Source organism: Pteropus vampyrus, unplaced genomic scaffold (genome assembly GCF_000151845.1).
Source record: "Pteropus vampyrus isolate Shadow unplaced genomic scaffold, Pvam_2.0 Scaffold185, whole genome shotgun sequence".
NCBI lineage: Eukaryota > Metazoa > Chordata > Mammalia > Chiroptera > Pteropodidae > Pteropus > Pteropus vampyrus.
This window is the reverse complement of record NW_011888966.1, coordinates 2,439,093-2,455,778: the sequence shown is the minus strand read 5'-3', so window position 1 is coordinate 2,455,778 and position 16,686 is coordinate 2,439,093. Positions and strand designations below refer to the sequence as shown.

The following is a 16,686-nucleotide window of genomic DNA, read 5'->3' as shown; positions in this document are numbered from 1 at the left end:
AAGCTGCAGGCAGGACACATGTCTGACTCCCTGCTACTGGCACACACCTTCTCACTGAATGCAATTCTCAGGACCACTGTGGAAAGACTGCTGGAGCCCAGGCTTGCAAACAGGAGATGACAATTCCTGAACGCCACTTTGGTAACTTCTAAGCCTGAGGCTTCAGAGAGCAAGGCTACTGCCACCTCTAAGTAGAATCTTGGTCATATTAAGAACCTATTAGTGACCAACAAAGAGCAGAAAGGGTGGGTGATGTATCATTCTCCTAAGGGAGACCAAGTTACCAAGATAACATCTTCTTAAGTTAATAAATTGTTAGGTAGCTTAGGAGTCACTGCAATGAGAGAGTCTGGCTCTAGAACAGGAAAGAAAGAAAAAATGCTGGGGCTGTGGAGCTGGGTCACAGCCCTTACGAGCTTTGGTGAAACACAAAAGCAAAAGCCCTGATAAAGTTGTGTTGTTCTCCCTTCTCTCAGAGCAAATCGTAGCCCCATGTAAGCAAGAGCCTGGTGACAAGAGTAGAGAGCAGCTGGACCCTACTACATATGCAAGCGCGCGCACGCGCGCGCGCGCACACACACACACACACACACACACACACACAGAGCTCAAGAGATGGAGAGTTAACGAGTATCCTTTTGAAACACTTCTCACGTCAAGAGGGAAGAAGGAGCGGCCAAAAGCAAGGCGATGTACCTTCCTCTGCCTCCTATGCAGTTTATTCCCAAATCTGAAGGTTGACCTTGGGAGGAGCCAACCCTGAGGCTATTTCTGATACTCAGGTGGGCATGGGGGTTGTGGCAGGGAAAGACAGGGGTCACAATTAGTGTTGAAAACACAGGGGACCGAAATCCCAACCAAGTGGTTTCTTTAGAGTCCAGGTCATGGAGGCGACCAAGACAGGGCACTGTTTCTGCCCTGGCCCCCGTTGATTGTAAACAACCAAGCACCACGCTTAGTGTTAGACCAGCTGCCATAAACTCTGAACTTAATTTTGCACTGTGCACATTGACCTCACCATCTCAATACATGGCAACAGTGGGGTGTCTTCCTGGAATGACAGAAACTGAATGCTGCCATGCTGTTTGCATGTCAGGGGCTGGGGCTGAAAAATAGGCCTGAATGCACAAAGCAACTATTTTATAAGCCTCCTGTGGGCAGAAACACATCTCACTCAGCCATCTTTTCCCTTGGCCTAGCGCACTGGCAAATATTTCCTGAGTCCTTTATATCTCCTCAATATAAAATCAGGCTGGTCGAAAGCAGGCAAAGTGTATGCCTCCGCACAGAGGTACACCTTTAGATATACCTGATTAAAACCTTTGGAGTAGTCAGCCAGAAAGGCTGAGGACCTAAGCAGACATATCCTGGAGCAAGTTTCTTTCAGCAGGAGAAGCCGAATACAAGTTTACTGAGGAAGGAACAATTCGCAATCACCCCAGATCTAGAGACAGAGTCTAAATCCAAAAGCTAATTTTAAATAAAATATAAATATTTTCAGTTGAGGCAGCACTTGATACCTTTTAGGAGCTAAAGCAACTAAGAATACAGTAATGTGATCCACATGAGGAATTCAGAGTGAAGGTGTTGCTGAGGGTCACAGCAAGCCGAAGAGAGTAAAGATTAAAAACGTCAGCTTTGGGGAACGGTTTTAAACTACTAGGTAGACTCAGATACCTGCTGAAGACTTAAATAGGTAGGAAAAAATTGAGGTAAAATATTTGGGAGAGATACGAGAGATAGGCCTGGCTTTATAAAGAGGGGGAGTTCCCACTTATTTAATCTATGCCTGAACCAGGAAAGGAAAAACATGAGGTGGGAGACACTAAAATTTTTAAATAAAGTGAGCTGTGCAACAGGAATAATTTGGGGCAGGTGAGTCAGAGGGAGGGAGGCAGGTAATGGAGGAGGCATGATGAGAGAAAGGAGTTGAAAAGTTCTGGGTTAAAATAAGTACAAATAAACAGTGATGGCATTGCCACTAAAGGTACCTCCTGCATATCTGCTACCCATTCTCCCAGCTGCCCTCAGTCCTACCTGGCCCAGGTAGAGGGGTTCCTGGATAGCAACCTTGCTTTTCACCAGAGCCTGGACCCTCCTTGAGGCTGTGGGGCCAGGTGCCAGGGAACACACAGGGGTGGGGTGGGCAGGTGCAGGGAATGCACCCAGACGGCTAGGCAAAGGCACTGGTAGAGTTGATGAAAATGGGAGCATTGCTTGGCTGGGTCAGCTCATAGAGAGCCTCATACGTCCCCACCACAAAGCCCACGAAGCCCAGGATGCTGATCAGGGCGTCCTTGGTGATGGCGAGGGGGCTCATCCCCTCTGAGTAGTAGGTGGTGATCTCCAGGAGGGGCGGAATGATGAGGGCCAGGGCACTGCTGCTCACGGAGCCCACTAGGGAGATGACCAGGTCCAGGCGGGGGATGAGGATGGCCAAGATGCCTGCGGGAGAGAGGACATGGATGTTCAAGACTGCCCAGAGCTGGAAGGGACCTCCTCGCTATTCTACAAATTTCTTACGTATCCTTCTCATAGAAGGGAGAGCTTTAAAGAAACTTATCAACATTATCCAGCCTAGTCTTTCATTCCACAGATGCAAAAATAGTTGCTCAGAGAGGTGAAGTAACTTGGGTCTCACTGCAAGGTTGGCAGAACTGGGACTGAAACCCAGATCTCCTGACTCCGGTCACCTAGTTTTCAGCTTTTCCTACTACAATATATGACTCCCATCTTCCCAAGGAAAAGGAACCAAATTACATTCCAGGGCAATCTGGTTTCTACCAAAGGAGAGAGAAAGCGTGGAGCAGAAAAGGAAGTGGAGCAGAAAAGGAGGTGAAACTTTTGTGAGCAACTATGTACCTTCTTACCACTGAGGCTACCTCCAACATCGATAACTCCACTTGACTGACAAGAAACAAAATAAGGGGGAAAAAATCTTCCTCCTTCTGGAATGAAACCATGATAAACTCCTTTTTACAGAGCATTTTCGTACAGGGAAAGTGGAAGTAGTTCTGTGTGCAGCTGACCCCAGGAGCAAGGCCCCACACAACGACCACATCCCTGTACCAGGACAAGCCAGTGAGTGGCTCCCACACCTGAAACTTAGCCATGGGTTCATGTGTGGAAGGTGGAAATGACAAAGATGAACGGGCGCTGCATTGGAAAATACCACCGACTTCCATATTATACCAATGACTGCACCACCATCAACCTGGTCAGACAGCACTATTTAAATCACGGAGAGGAGGCTTCTCTGACCACACTGATCTGGTGCCCACTAATCCCACTATTCCCATCTAACTCAGCTTTCCACTGGGGGCAAAGGTCAATGTTTCACAAGTTTATTGTAGATTACAGGCTCCGGAATTAGGCTCTTGTGTTTGACTCCTAGCTCTGCCCAAATGACACTGGGGAAAGTTATGGCTTCTTTCTATTCCCCAGTTTTCTTGTTGGTAAAAGAGGGATACTAATAACTGCTATGTCACAGATGTCATGATGATCAAAGGCACTTAACAAAAGGCCTGGTATACAATAGGCACATAATACAAGTAATATTATCATCGCTCGTATATATTTTGCTACTTATGAATAGTGTAAAAAAGCTCATTAGTAATCAAATATATTTTGATGGATTGTCTTCCTCACTGCCAGCCTCCAACTGGATGTTCTCAGCGTTGAGACCATGATCCAGACACATCTATTACCTCCCTGAGCTCTGTGACAGAGTTGCATTAGCCATGGGGGTTTCAGTTCTAACTTCTTAAAGCAAAAACCTAGTCAAATCACTCTTAAGACAGCATCACACAGGTGAGACTGCCAGAACTCAGTCCAATATAGCCGATTTTACCCTTCAGATGGACTATCTGAATCAAGCAATTGCTGCCACTTTGGCTGAGCACCAGACGAAAAGACTGGGTTGCATTTACAGGACAGGTTTTATGAGAAATACTTACTTTTAAACTGGAGTACCACTCCCTGCGGTAAAAGGAGAGGCCCGTGGGAACCGAGGTTTACCAGGGGAGGAGCAGAGTCACATCTCCCATCTCACTCTGAAGCTGTGCTGCCCATACCCACACTGTACTCACTAGCTATTCTAAATTTAAATGAATTCAGTTCTTCATTCACACTGGCCACATTTCAAGGACTCAACAGCCATCTGTGCCTAGTGGTTACTGTCCTGGAAGGACAGATGCAGAAAACTTTCATCTTGGCAGAACATCATGTTTAGTAGACAGCAATGCAAAGCAACTACTCATTGGACTGAATTTGCCTCAGCTCCATGGATCTATAACTTTACAATATTATTACTGTCCTTGTGAAAAGAGGCCTGTAATGGAAAGTGACAGAGCTGGGACTAGAATCCAGGACCACAGGTCCCTGATACAGTCACATCATAGACCTGATGAGTAAAAAAATACAGACTAATACCCACAGAAGAAGAGAGAACAGAAGATCTAGCTGATTAGAAGAAAGATCCTGTCAGCGAAGAACTGGGGAAGTCAGATGTCAGGTTAGCTTTCCCATGGAGGCACCACAATGGTTTGGCAGAGACTCTGGTATACCGTGAGCCTGACCTCTCTCTGTTTTGCAAAGGAAATCAGACAAGGGTTTCAAAGCCTCATAACAAAAAGCCAGATCTGAAAACTGAGTCTCAAATCTGCCCCTGCCACAATTTCATAGCTGTGAGGCAATCCTGTCCTTTCTTCTTCTAGTAATCAACCACAGTGGCAATTGGCCATTAACACCTTCACTGTTCTGAAGCCCTCAGAAAGTCTACAAAACCTAGGCTTTTAACTTGCTCTGCAAGTTAAAAATGGTCTGTTTCAGCCTTAGCTATTTCCAAATCAACGGAGTTGGTGATATTTCTCAAACCTCCAGGGTCGAATTTGCAGGAAGTTGAAGGTAAAGTATCTGTAAGTCAAGGACAAAATGGCATTCTCGTCATGGATAACCTAATGTTCAACAAGACTTGATCTGCTACATGACCCAGAAGAAGACATTTGCCCTCTCTGGGGGTCTGGGTTTCCATCTGCCCAGTGTCAACCTCATAGTGATAGCTCCAGAAGTTCCAATTTGGGTGAGTAGTAGGGTAGAAACAGCTCTGAGGCAGCAGCAGTCAGAACTAAGCTCAGGGAGAGGCTGGTACACGAATGTGGTTGAGAGTACGGGTTCTGAACTCAGAGCCTAGGCTCTAATCCCAAGTTCGCCACTAACCAGCCAGTTACTTAATTTCTTTAAGACTCATTTCCCCTCTGCTAAATAGGGATGGTCAAATGAGATCATTCATGTAAAGAATTTAGAGTACTAAGCACACAATAAATTCTTCCAAAATTTTAGCTAATATAATTACCAGTCCTTGCTCAATAGCAGGCTTGTGACCCAGAGCAAATCAGCTCACCATTCTGAGCCTCAGTTCATTTACTCATGAAATAGGTGATTGTTCTTATACTGGATGATCGCTGAAGTCTCACCCAACTCCAAAATCTTAAGGAACTATACAATGCAGATTTTAGTCACTTAGGAATGTGTTCTGGGATATGTACTTCAACTCATTGTCAGCTGGGAAGCACTGTGTGCTGCTCAAGAGTGGCAAGCGGAGCAATGGGACCCTTCTCCTGGAACACATGGTTGTGTCAAAAACGTAGCTTCTAGCCCACCTGGTTTTGTACCATTAAAGGGAGTCTGACTTATTCCTCTGGTGCCAACCCTTGGCCTGCACAAATGATCCAGCCATGTCAAGAGAAGAGAGGCCTTTATCAGGGACAGTGAGACAGACCTAGAAGGAGACAAGTCAAATGACCTGCCTCGCCCCTCCAGCACCAAGAGTCTGTCATTATTAGCCTGGAGGACAGATAGGCATTAATGATATGAGTTAAGTGTGCTCCATCCAATCTATAAGAATTAAGTGGAAACAGAAACAGAAGCTTATGCGATCAGAATCTTTTCTCAGATTGGACAGAGATGTTCCACTTTATCATGATATTTAAAAGCAGTCTAAACACTTGTTCTTATTTTTCAACAAAGGATATATAAGTATGCTTAATAAAAAATATCCTTAATAGAGATTTTTAAACACAACAAAACTTTTCCCTTAAAGCTAGGACCACAGGCCCTCTTCCTATCCTAGATGGACCAGATTCCACAACTGAAGCCTAAATAAAGCCTGATATTGGAGAAAGATAATGGGGGAAGAAGGCAAGAAGAGTGAGCCTCCCACTAATATGGTGAGGGAAGAGACTGAGGAGACCCAAACCAAATTAGCATAAAGAGCCCCAAGGACTCAACAGTGGGGATATCTGTTTTGCCACCATGCAAAATGTGGCAAACTAGTTTTAACTAATTCCAGAGGCAGGAATCAGGTACTTAGGAAAGATATGGGAGCAACTAAAACTTCTTCTAGCACTCACTGTCTTTATTCTAAGAGTAAAAGCCCTCTAGAAAGAGAAACTCAATAAGATAGAGATGATCTCAGGAAGCAGCCAACTAGGAACATCCTCTTCCCACTCTTTCCACACTCTCCCGCAAAAGAACACCCCATACAAAGAGCAAGACAGCAAACACCCAGCTGGCAGTTCCAGAGCCCTCTGTAGCAGCTTAGCTGCGGCATGTACAAAAAGAGGGGACTGCGGACAACTCAGTTGGACTACATGATTAGTCAAGAGGGCTCCAATGGTATTACTAAACATCTTCCCTTTGGGTTAAGAAACTAAAAATACGATCTTTCAACAGCTGAAGCAACATGAGGCAAACAGCATGTTCAAAGAAAGAACTGATTGGGATTCTGAAGTCTGTGGTTTTAGACCAGCAACAGAAAGAACACAAGAAAAGAGAAAGCACTTAAGAGAACAAAGACACACACTTACAGAAATATGGTCTAAAATCATATACCAATTGGACACTAACAGCTCCAATGTCCAGAAGCTCATTCTGCTGTTTCATTATGATGGATGCTGGTGAAGCCCACCTGTGTTACTCTTAATTGTCTAGAAACCTACCTTTAAAGTTAATTACAGTCTTACAGAATATATATTTTCATTCAGTCGGGGTAGAAATTTTTAAAAGTACAAAAACAAAGGAAACAGATGACATGTCCAACACTAAAGGAGTAGTTTAGTAAATATGATGCACCAATATAATGGAATATCATGCAGCCATGAAAATATTTATGAAGAATATATGTATATTCATGATATAATATTAAATAAAATGCAAAAGGCAAAGTTATGTGTATACTATGATTGCAACTATTTTTAAAATGCACCCATGAGGATTAATTTAGAAGATAAAATACCAAAAAATAATTATTTTGTTAAGTCAGTGGGATACTGGGAATTTCTTCTTCAATAACCGAGATCTAGATACTCTTCAAATGTGTTTACATTAACTCTCTTTTTTCGAGCAATATTTTAGTCAAAATTTAAAATCAGGCTCAAAGTAGTTGTATAGAATCACGGAATTTTAGACTTGAGAGAAACCTTAGTGATCAGATACCCTTCATATCTTACAGTTGAGGAAACTAAGGGCTCAGGAAGATTCGGGGTGGCTGCTGGGAGCAGGGCACGGGCACAGCTAATTTATGCTACTGCCCTTCTTTATTATAGCTGCAAGTGTGAAAGACCAGAAGGTGCTGGGAATCCACTCTGTTTAGACTCGGAAGCTTCATGTTCTAAAGGTCGAGCTACTGGAATGTTTTACAGCTATGCATTCCAGTCTAAACATGTCTCTTAGTTGATATGGTTCTGTGTTATTACATCTTTAACAATAGGTTTCTGAACTCCTCATACGTAACTGAAGTGAAATGTTTCATACGGCAAATGCCACAGAAATTAGTGCCAACCACTGAAGGACAGGTTAGTGCCTCAGGGAATCCAAAGGAACTATTCTTCCTGCACCTCTGGATTCCCCAGATAGAGCCAGCCTCCCACACCTTCTCCTTCTACACAAGCTCTGGGCATCAGGTGACCTGCAGAGTTGGAATTTCTAAACATATGGACTGGAAGTAAATACTGACCCATATGAAATCATAACGAAATGAGCACCATTCTCTGACGTATATTTACCCTGCCCCTCCTCCCCAATAGTCTGAAATTAAACATCAGAAAGTAGACACAACAATCTTTGCAGGATGGGGGAGAGTAGCGAGAAAGTTGAATTCCAAGTGAAAAAAAAAAATGAGGCTAAACCAAATTGCCCTGCTCCTCTTGGGGACGGAGGGTGAGGAAGAGGAGAAAAGTTGGAAAAAAGACAAGAAAACACCAGAAACAGCAATAAAACAAGCTGCCATTAAAATTTATGGGTATAATTGAAAACAATTATATCAAAGCTCTAAAATCATATACCCATTAACCTTGTGCACAAAGAAAGTACAAAGAAACAAAAAATGAACTCGCATAAATACATTTAAGTTGATGTTACAGTGAAATGCCTCTCCCGAATCCCACAATTACTTCAGTCTCCAGGGAAAGGTTGGAGAAGTCAGAGTGCTCAGAGATGAAGGGGCTGCATCCTTTAAGAGGATAACAACGCAATGCTAAGTCACAGGAGATCACAGGAGAAAGGAAAAACAACTGAAAGCGCTTGAAGATCTAAAGCAGCTCGAATCCTTTGAGCATCATGCTGTAAAAGGGAGGTGAGATCCAGACAGAGTCAGAAAAAGTGATGCAAAAACCAAAGACAACTAAGGACAGCATGGGGTCTATGAATCAGAGACTGGTGGCTCCTGCGGGGTGCAGAGGAAAAAGATCTGGCAGGAAGCAAGACATGTTACTGGAAGCTAAAGCCAGGCTTCAGAAAGATATGGGGCTGTGAGGGGAATCAGGCCCAGCATCTATGCCCCAGCTTTTCAGAAAGAGAGAAGCTGCTATCTAGGCAGTGACAGCACATTTTACCTAGACAGATCTAGTTTTTCTGGAGGAACTACTCTGAAACAAAGCCAGTTATGTGAACCAGCCCCATCCTTTCTCCCAACACCTTTGGATCCAAGAATTAGAGCCCTGAGAGTTGATATTATGAACACCTGCATGTGGAATCCATCTCCTCAAAACTCAGAGCTAATCCATCCACGGAAGAAACATATATATCTGAATCAAAGCATCAAGAGTTGCTGGCAGAAGACAGGAGCAAAATCTAGAGTCCAAGCATCTTATCAGCATATATTAAGGAAATTTACTGGAAAAGCAAGATGTGTCACCTTCCTTCTTTTGCAGCAGCTCTGGGGCTGCAGTGACCTATAGACAGACTTGGGCCCTGAATTAGCTGCTAGTGGGCTAGTTCTACAGTCTGAAATAGAAGAGGACTGAAGGTCTCCCAAATAAAGGCTACGACCACGAAGTCAGATTCTTGGTTGCCAACAGCTATCTGGGGCTGGAAAAATCAAGGTGTCCACTCTCTGCCCAACTCCTACCCAGAACCACCCAGCAATAAATCCTCAGAAGAAGTGCTGTCCAAAATTAAATCAGAAAGTCATGGAAAGGCCTTTAGTTCCATAGCTCCAATGAGTTCTTTCCACACAGAAATCTAGGATGTTAAGGTTCCACCCACTCACTATCTTTGAAGTAACATAAGAAAGAACTGCAGGTGGCCTGAGGAGGTCCATTCTGGGAGAAGCACTAGTCTGTTCCCTGCGGACTCCATTCTGGGATAGACACTAGCCTGCTCCCTACATTTTGCTTGGGTGGCTAAAAAGGGTGGATAGTCTCTTGCCTGCCCTTCTCTTGTTAATGGCCAACCAATAAAATCATTTGATTTCCCATTCTGAGTGAAAACCAGACAACATTCATATATTTCATCCCTAAACACTCAATTCTGGTTCAATTAAAAAATTATAGAGACTATGTTTATTCCAAAGACAGATGAAAAATAAAAAAATTTCTAGGGAAGTCTCAATCTAATAAGCAAGATGTCTTATCCCAAAAGAATAAAATTTTTAAAAATAAAATAAAAATCCAAACATTGCCAAAAAAAGGAGTATATGATTCAAGCATTTCAATTTGGAAAGCAATTACAAATCTCACAGTAATTTAGACAGTATAGATCAATTCATTTGGGGTTCTCTATTTTATCAATCCACATAATCTGAGGAAAATAGGAATTTATGTTTATGTTTTAAATTTATGCCAGTTTCAACCAACAACAAATACAGTGACATCTTGTCTCTCAATTCATACCCCTGGGTGTGTGGTTCAGGGAAGAAAAATTAAACACAAAGTAATAAATCAAACACCTGGTTAATCAACAGAAAACTTTCTAAGAAACGTGTTTATGTAGACTGACATCCAAAAATGTCTAGAAGAGTAACATGCAGCCTCAAAATGAAATCTAAAGAATAGACTGTCAAATGGCAAAAATGATTATTTTAAAAAACCAATAAACACGTACCCCTATTAAAGTAACCTATACTCAGTGAGAACAAGGGTAAATGGCTCTCTTTTAGGCTTTTACCATATTTTATATGGAATAATAATTATATGTCTTTACTATGACTTTCGACCACCTCTATAGCATTTCATACCAGACCAAAAAATAAATGACGGTCCCCATTCCCGTGTCCTTTAGAGTACATATGTCATCAACTCACTTCATCACCTGGACATGCCTCAACTCTGAAACAGACAGCATGTCAAGTTTCCTGTTTACTCAGCACTGGCAATTTCACTACAACTCAAACTCTCCCTCATGAAAGCCCTGAGGAGGACTGGGAGCCCTTTGGGAAAAAACAAACAAAGGCAATAATTCTCTTGTGTTCTACTCACACGTCAGGCAGACCAGCAGGGTGCGCACGAACAGGTCCACCACCAGCTCCCAATGCTCGGGCACACGCGACACAAAGAAGGGGATGATGATCTCAGCTGGAACGTAGAACTGGAGGGCGTAGGTGAAGAAGATGCCGATGGAGTACAGCAGCTTCACCGACTGGTACAGCCTGCAGAAGTAGCCCAGATATGTTCAAAAGTCTGCTCTGCACGCTCATATACTAGCAGGGAGAGTGCAAAACGGACCCCTTGCAGTTTGGCCTTATCTATCCAAGTTACAAATGTCCTTTGGACCCAGCAACTTCATGTCTAGCAATTTATCTTGCAGATATACTAGTACATGTACACAAAAACTTATATTCAAAATATGTCATTGCAGCATTATTTAAGTACAAAAGACTGAAAAGAGTTTAAATATTAATCAGTGGGGAACTGGTTAAATAAATCCCCATACAGCAGTTAAAAAGAATGGGGCAGAACTCTGAGTGATGACATGGAATTAGCTTTATGATAAACTATTAACTGAAAAAAAGCATGAAGCAGTATAGTGTCTACAGTGTGCTACAATTTGTCTAAAAAAGAAAAAACTTCCCCCTCGCACATATATATGTGACATTCTTAAATACACTAAACATCTCCAGAAAGAAACAGAAGAAACAAGTTAATATGGTTGCCTCTGAAATGGAAAATGTAGAACTGGGGACCAGGGGAGGTGAGTGGAAACTTAAAATTTTCTGTATATCCTTTGAACATTTGGAATATGTACCAAGGGCATATATATCCTTTCAAAAATAAAAACAATTAAAAATACAATTGAAATGTAACAAGACCCTCTTATATCCTTCCCAGACAACTCAGAGCTCCCTGGAATCAGATGATGACCACGCAGGACCAATAGGCAGAAGCAGAATCCAGAATCCTACAGCCATCTTCCTACCACCACTTCAGGTGCAGCTTCTCAGAGAGACTATTAACTCAACACTGGATATCTCTATCTTATCCCAGGCCTAGGACTGTGCAGAGTAGGAAAAGAGTCTTTGAAGTACATATGCATCAGACATGGTCATTAAAGGGAAGGCCACCTTGCACCTAAGCAAAGCTCCACGCCAAACAAGACCCTCAAGTGTTAAGCAGCAAAAAACACTGGCCTCCCTCCCTGGTTGGAAATTTATTTAAAAGTGGTGATTATATTGTGTATAATGTGCACTGAATTTCTATGTGGTTGAACTTAATACCTACAAGTTGTTCTTATGCTATAAGCAGGAGAACATCCTGGGAGAGACTGAGTTTGGCAAAAGGTCTTACTTGCTCCAAGAATAGATGATAAAAACTCTTTGGAAAAATCAGCTGGTGGCTCTATAATTAAACTCAGTACAGCAGCGAAGCCTTCTGGAATGATGGGAAGTCTCAAATCAAGACAGTTACCTACAGAGTTGGCCAAATGAATCACACCCAAATGGAGAAAGATTAGAGCAGCTGGGTTTGGAATATCAGAGGAAAGAAGACAGATGCTCATCTATGGCTTCAGATTATGTGTGCTGCTTCTGCTGCTCCTGATCTGTTTTTCTTGTTATGCTAAGCTACCCACCTGGCTCTTGATAGGGCACAAATATTTAGAAATTTAAAAGCAAGCATCAGAGAGAAAGAGAAAGAGACTTTCTGAAAACGATGGCCTATTTCAGGGCTACCACTTGAATGGCCATATAACAAACTTAGTCCCCAGATCCCTGCTGAGTAGAGTGTCCTGGGCTAAACACTGACAACATTACTGAATAAACATTTTTCTAAATTTTCTCAGTTTGTCCTTGCACAATGCCTCACCCAATGAGAGCTCTGAAAAACACATACAGGCAGATCAACCAGACTGTCCTGAAAGGTGATTCTGATCCCCAGGGCACTCAGCAAGTGTCTCAGTGTCTAGCCACAGCTGTTCTTCGCATGAAATTTTAATCTTCAAAACATAATTGTTGCTTAGGACACATCCTGTGACATCTACCTTTTAAGGAAGCATTTCAATATGCCTCAGTGTTTCCCTACAATATAGCACCTGAAAGTTGAAGAAAATGAGATACAGAAGGGCTCCCAACAACGCTTGGTCCAAGGTTAGAGGCCTCTACCTGCACACACAGTCGATGATCACATGGGAGAGGCACAGCAGAAGCTGGGAACCAAGCACGTGTGCCCTCCTCTCTCCCCATCTATACAGAATGGTTTAAGGTAAATGGATTAGATACTTGGCCCTTCTGGGCTTAGATTTCCAGAGAGAAATGGTATACAAGGAGCTGATCAACCAATCCATTCAGCATGTACCTCCATAGGAATTCCTTACCCAAAGAACAAAGTTCAGGGCAGCATCCTATTTTTCAATAGCACCAGTATACTATTACAGAGATCTCTGTCACGCATATCATTTGATCTTCATGACAATCTTGGCAGGAAGAAATGACTATTCCTGGTTCTTATAAGAGGGAACTGAGGCAGCGAGAAGCTGTGATATGTCCAAGTCCACAGAGCTAGGACAAGGCAGATCACCACTGTCCTCTATACCCAGCTGCTTCCTGATAACATCTCCTCATTTACAAAATGCCTCAGTCTCAGCATTTATTCCTTCTTTTTGTTCAAAAACCATTCACCTGGTAATGATCATAAGCCAAGTGCTGGGAGAAAATAGAAAATTGGACGGCTGCTGTCCTCAGAGCTCACAGTACAGGTAAATGGACAATTACAACATAATGGGATAAGAATTAAAATTGGATCCTAATGGGATCCTGGGGGAGCAGAGAGAAGGGGCATCTGACCTAGACTTGAAGCTGCAGTCGGCGAGATATCAGAGAAAGTTTCTTAAAAAGAGCAACTCCTAGACCGAGTCCTCCTCAATAAGCAGGAATTAGGTCGGGGCGGGGGGGGGCCAGAGCCTGAAAGGCCTGCCTGACAGGCACATTAAGGAGAGAAAGGGGAAGCCTTTGAGGAGTTCTCAAAAGGCATATGCATGACCCACCAGACTGAGGGCTGTTAGGTGGCTCACACAGGTAACAAGGAGGGCACAGATCTAGAGAAAAGGTAAGACTCGGGCAGGGAGACAGGTCAAAAAGTGTGGTGGGCAGCCAGGGAGGGATGGTGCTGGCCTGGGGACAAGCAGAGGAGATGGTGGCTGCAGTGGGCTAAAGTGAAGCAGGCTGACTTCAGAGAGAGGTAGCAGGAAGAATCCACATTCTGACCCATTTGCTAAAAATACCTAATGTTCCCAGGCTTCCATCCTCTCTCACATACCAGCAGTTGGGCAGGTTGAGAGTTATGCTGCCTTGGATATCAGCTCCAAACTGCAGGTACCCCAGACACCCCAGACTGATGTAGAGGGTGGTGATGATGGCCATTCCCACATACAGGATGAGTGGAAATTTCCGGGGATCTTTCATTTTATTTTCAAGGGGCAGAACCTATGAGAATAGTGAGAGAGAAAAGAAAAGATAGAAAAAAAAGCAACATTAATGGCCAAAAAAAAAAAAAGTAATATTCTCAGAAAAAAGTACCTTCTTATTTCCAGAATTCCCCAAGAGCCATCCTTTATTAGACAAATAAATGTAAGCTGTTTCCTCAGAAGTTCTACTCACAAACCTTAAGGAGACCTAGAGCCCACTGTCTAATTGGCAAGTACTGAATGGGAAGAGTGGGCAGGACTGGAACCAAAGACTTCCAGTCCATTTCAGTGCTTTGCCTCCTGCTATAAGATCCCTGTAGGCTGGGAGTGCTCCTTGACCTTTTAATGCAGCCACCTGGCAACCAGCAGGCCCTTTTGCATCATGCCCACCTGGAATAGGTGCTGGTGCTGGCAGGGGCCAGCTGTACCTCACCTGAGAGCACGGCTCTGATAAGCTATCCAAAGAATACAAAACACAGGTCAGGGAAAACTGCCACTCTAGTCCCCAGAAACTGTTGCCTTATCTCGAAAGGGGCAGGCACCAGCAGTGACAAGCTAAACCTCCGAGTTAGAAAAACAAGATGGTGGGGGTGGCATGACTTAATAGAGGATCTTGGAGATTCAGGATCATGGAGATGTATGACAAATCCTAGTTTTCAGACTCCTATTTCAAACCATTGACCCTTGCCGCCTCCTCCCTCACAGCAGAGGACATTCTTTAACTTTAGCTGAAGCAAAGGAAAGGTTAGGAAGTTTGGTTCATTTAGGAATGGGGAAAACAGCAGGTGTGACTGTGACAATCTTACAATCTGCCATCAACTACATCTGGCATGGCTGACCAGGAAAAGCAACGCAGGGCGATGACTACAAACCATCTTTGATCTGTCATTACACTCATTTTCCTTAAGCACCTGTGACCATGAGGCAGAGTAGGTCTATGTCAGACACATCCCGGCAGACACCATGATCCAAAGCCTGGTGCTCTGAGGGTTCCAGAGCTCTGCATTTCCAGCTGGCCTTCGGCAATCCGCCTTCCTACCACCTAAAGGGTCTCAAGCTACCATTGATCCACACCCAGTAAGAAACGGTTTCTAAACTTTTCTTCAGTTTCCTCCCATGTAGAGGGCAGGGAACCCATCTCCTCCATGTCCGCCAAGCCTGGGCCAGCGGTGCAAACACAGAGAGAGCACAGTAAACAGTGAGCAGGGCCACTTTACCCAGACATGCTCAACATCCCCCAAATCCAAACTAAGAGTCAAAATAGCATAGTTCTCTCTGCTGTAAAAATAGAAAGCAGAAATCTTGAAGAGATAATGATTACAGACTGACTGACTCAATACCCAAGCCTTGGCTAATGAAATGAAACAAAGAACAACTTCTATACCGTGCTGTTAGGGAAAACTGATAAACCTAGTATAATGCTCCCTGAGAACCCAAGGTGTCTGGGCATCTTTCCACACTTTCCAGTCTCAAGTACTTGGGACCTCTTCCTCACTGCTGCAATACGGGCCCACTCAGGCCTCTTCCCTAGCAGCAGGGAAACCATTGGTGTTTGTGAATCAGAGTGAGACATTCTCCCTGGGAAATGAGAAGCCCCAAGAAAGAGCACAGAGAAAGGTTCACATCCACAAGACAACGACCTACACATGATCACTCAGAAAGCCTCCCCCATGATGTTAGAGCCTTATTAACACATTCTATCAACACACTCCACAGCAATTCCTCAGTATTTTGAAAAAAAATTGTCAGGCTTCTAGGTTTTTCTTAAGAGTGTATAAGGTGACAGAGAAATCAAATGGGGACAAAAAGATATTCCATGAAAAGAGTGTCTTTCCATTTCCTAAGCCCTTGGCCAGCAGAGCTAAAAATTTTCTTCAGAGAATTCTAGACCTTTATCATGAAAAATAAAAATAAAAATAAAAATAGGTATGATTGAGTGGCAGATCTGGTGAAATCACAAAAATGATGGGGGGAAGCTGAGCTAGGAGTGAAGGCTACCTATTTACACAAAGAAAATACATCAATGATCTAGGGCAGAGAAATTACTCGTACATTTACTGATTTAATAATAAAATCAACAGTATTAGTAATAAAAATAAAATGTAAGGCTCATCATATGTCAGGGACTGTACAAAGCACTTTACACATATCTCATTTAATCTTAACAACTACTAATCACTAAGTTCATTTTTCGGAAGCAAATAAAGGCTCAGAGATGTTAAGTCCTTGCACAAGGTCACACAGTTACTCTTCTGCAAGAGGACTCACCCAGTCAGTCTAAATCTAGACCCTGCATTCTTAATGGTGATGTTCTATTGCTTACTGTACACACAGAAGATGAACATGCAAAAAAGGCAATTTGAATGTAAACATTCTCTAATTACTTACAATTTATTTTCAAAAGTCGGAGCTGGGAAACTTTAGTGGAATCTCTGAAATACTGCTCACTAAACTAGCCAATAAGACTCAGAAGATCACTTCTAATAGTATTTCCTCAGCATTCCTCAAGGACAC

General features: G+C 43.1%; 1 protein-coding gene across 3 annotated transcripts in view; it reads right to left on the bottom strand.

Moving 5' to 3' along the window:
* Nucleotides 1-16,686, bottom strand: part of SLC36A1 (solute carrier family 36 member 1) — a 61,655-nt gene that overhangs the window by 18,667 nt on the left and 26,302 nt on the right. For 2 of the 3 annotated variants that reach the window (XM_011371245.2, XM_011371243.2), the window contains exons 9-10: nt 14,025-14,191; nt 10,755-10,924 (exon numbers count right to left, since the gene is read on the bottom strand). In XM_011371245.2, the coding sequence (XP_011369547.1) occupies nt 10,755-10,924; nt 14,025-14,191 (337 nt within the window). Of the gene's footprint in view, nt 1-20; nt 2,446-10,754; nt 10,925-14,024; nt 14,192-16,686 lie in introns of those variants that run through there. The other variant, XM_011371242.2, reaches the window with a different exon arrangement.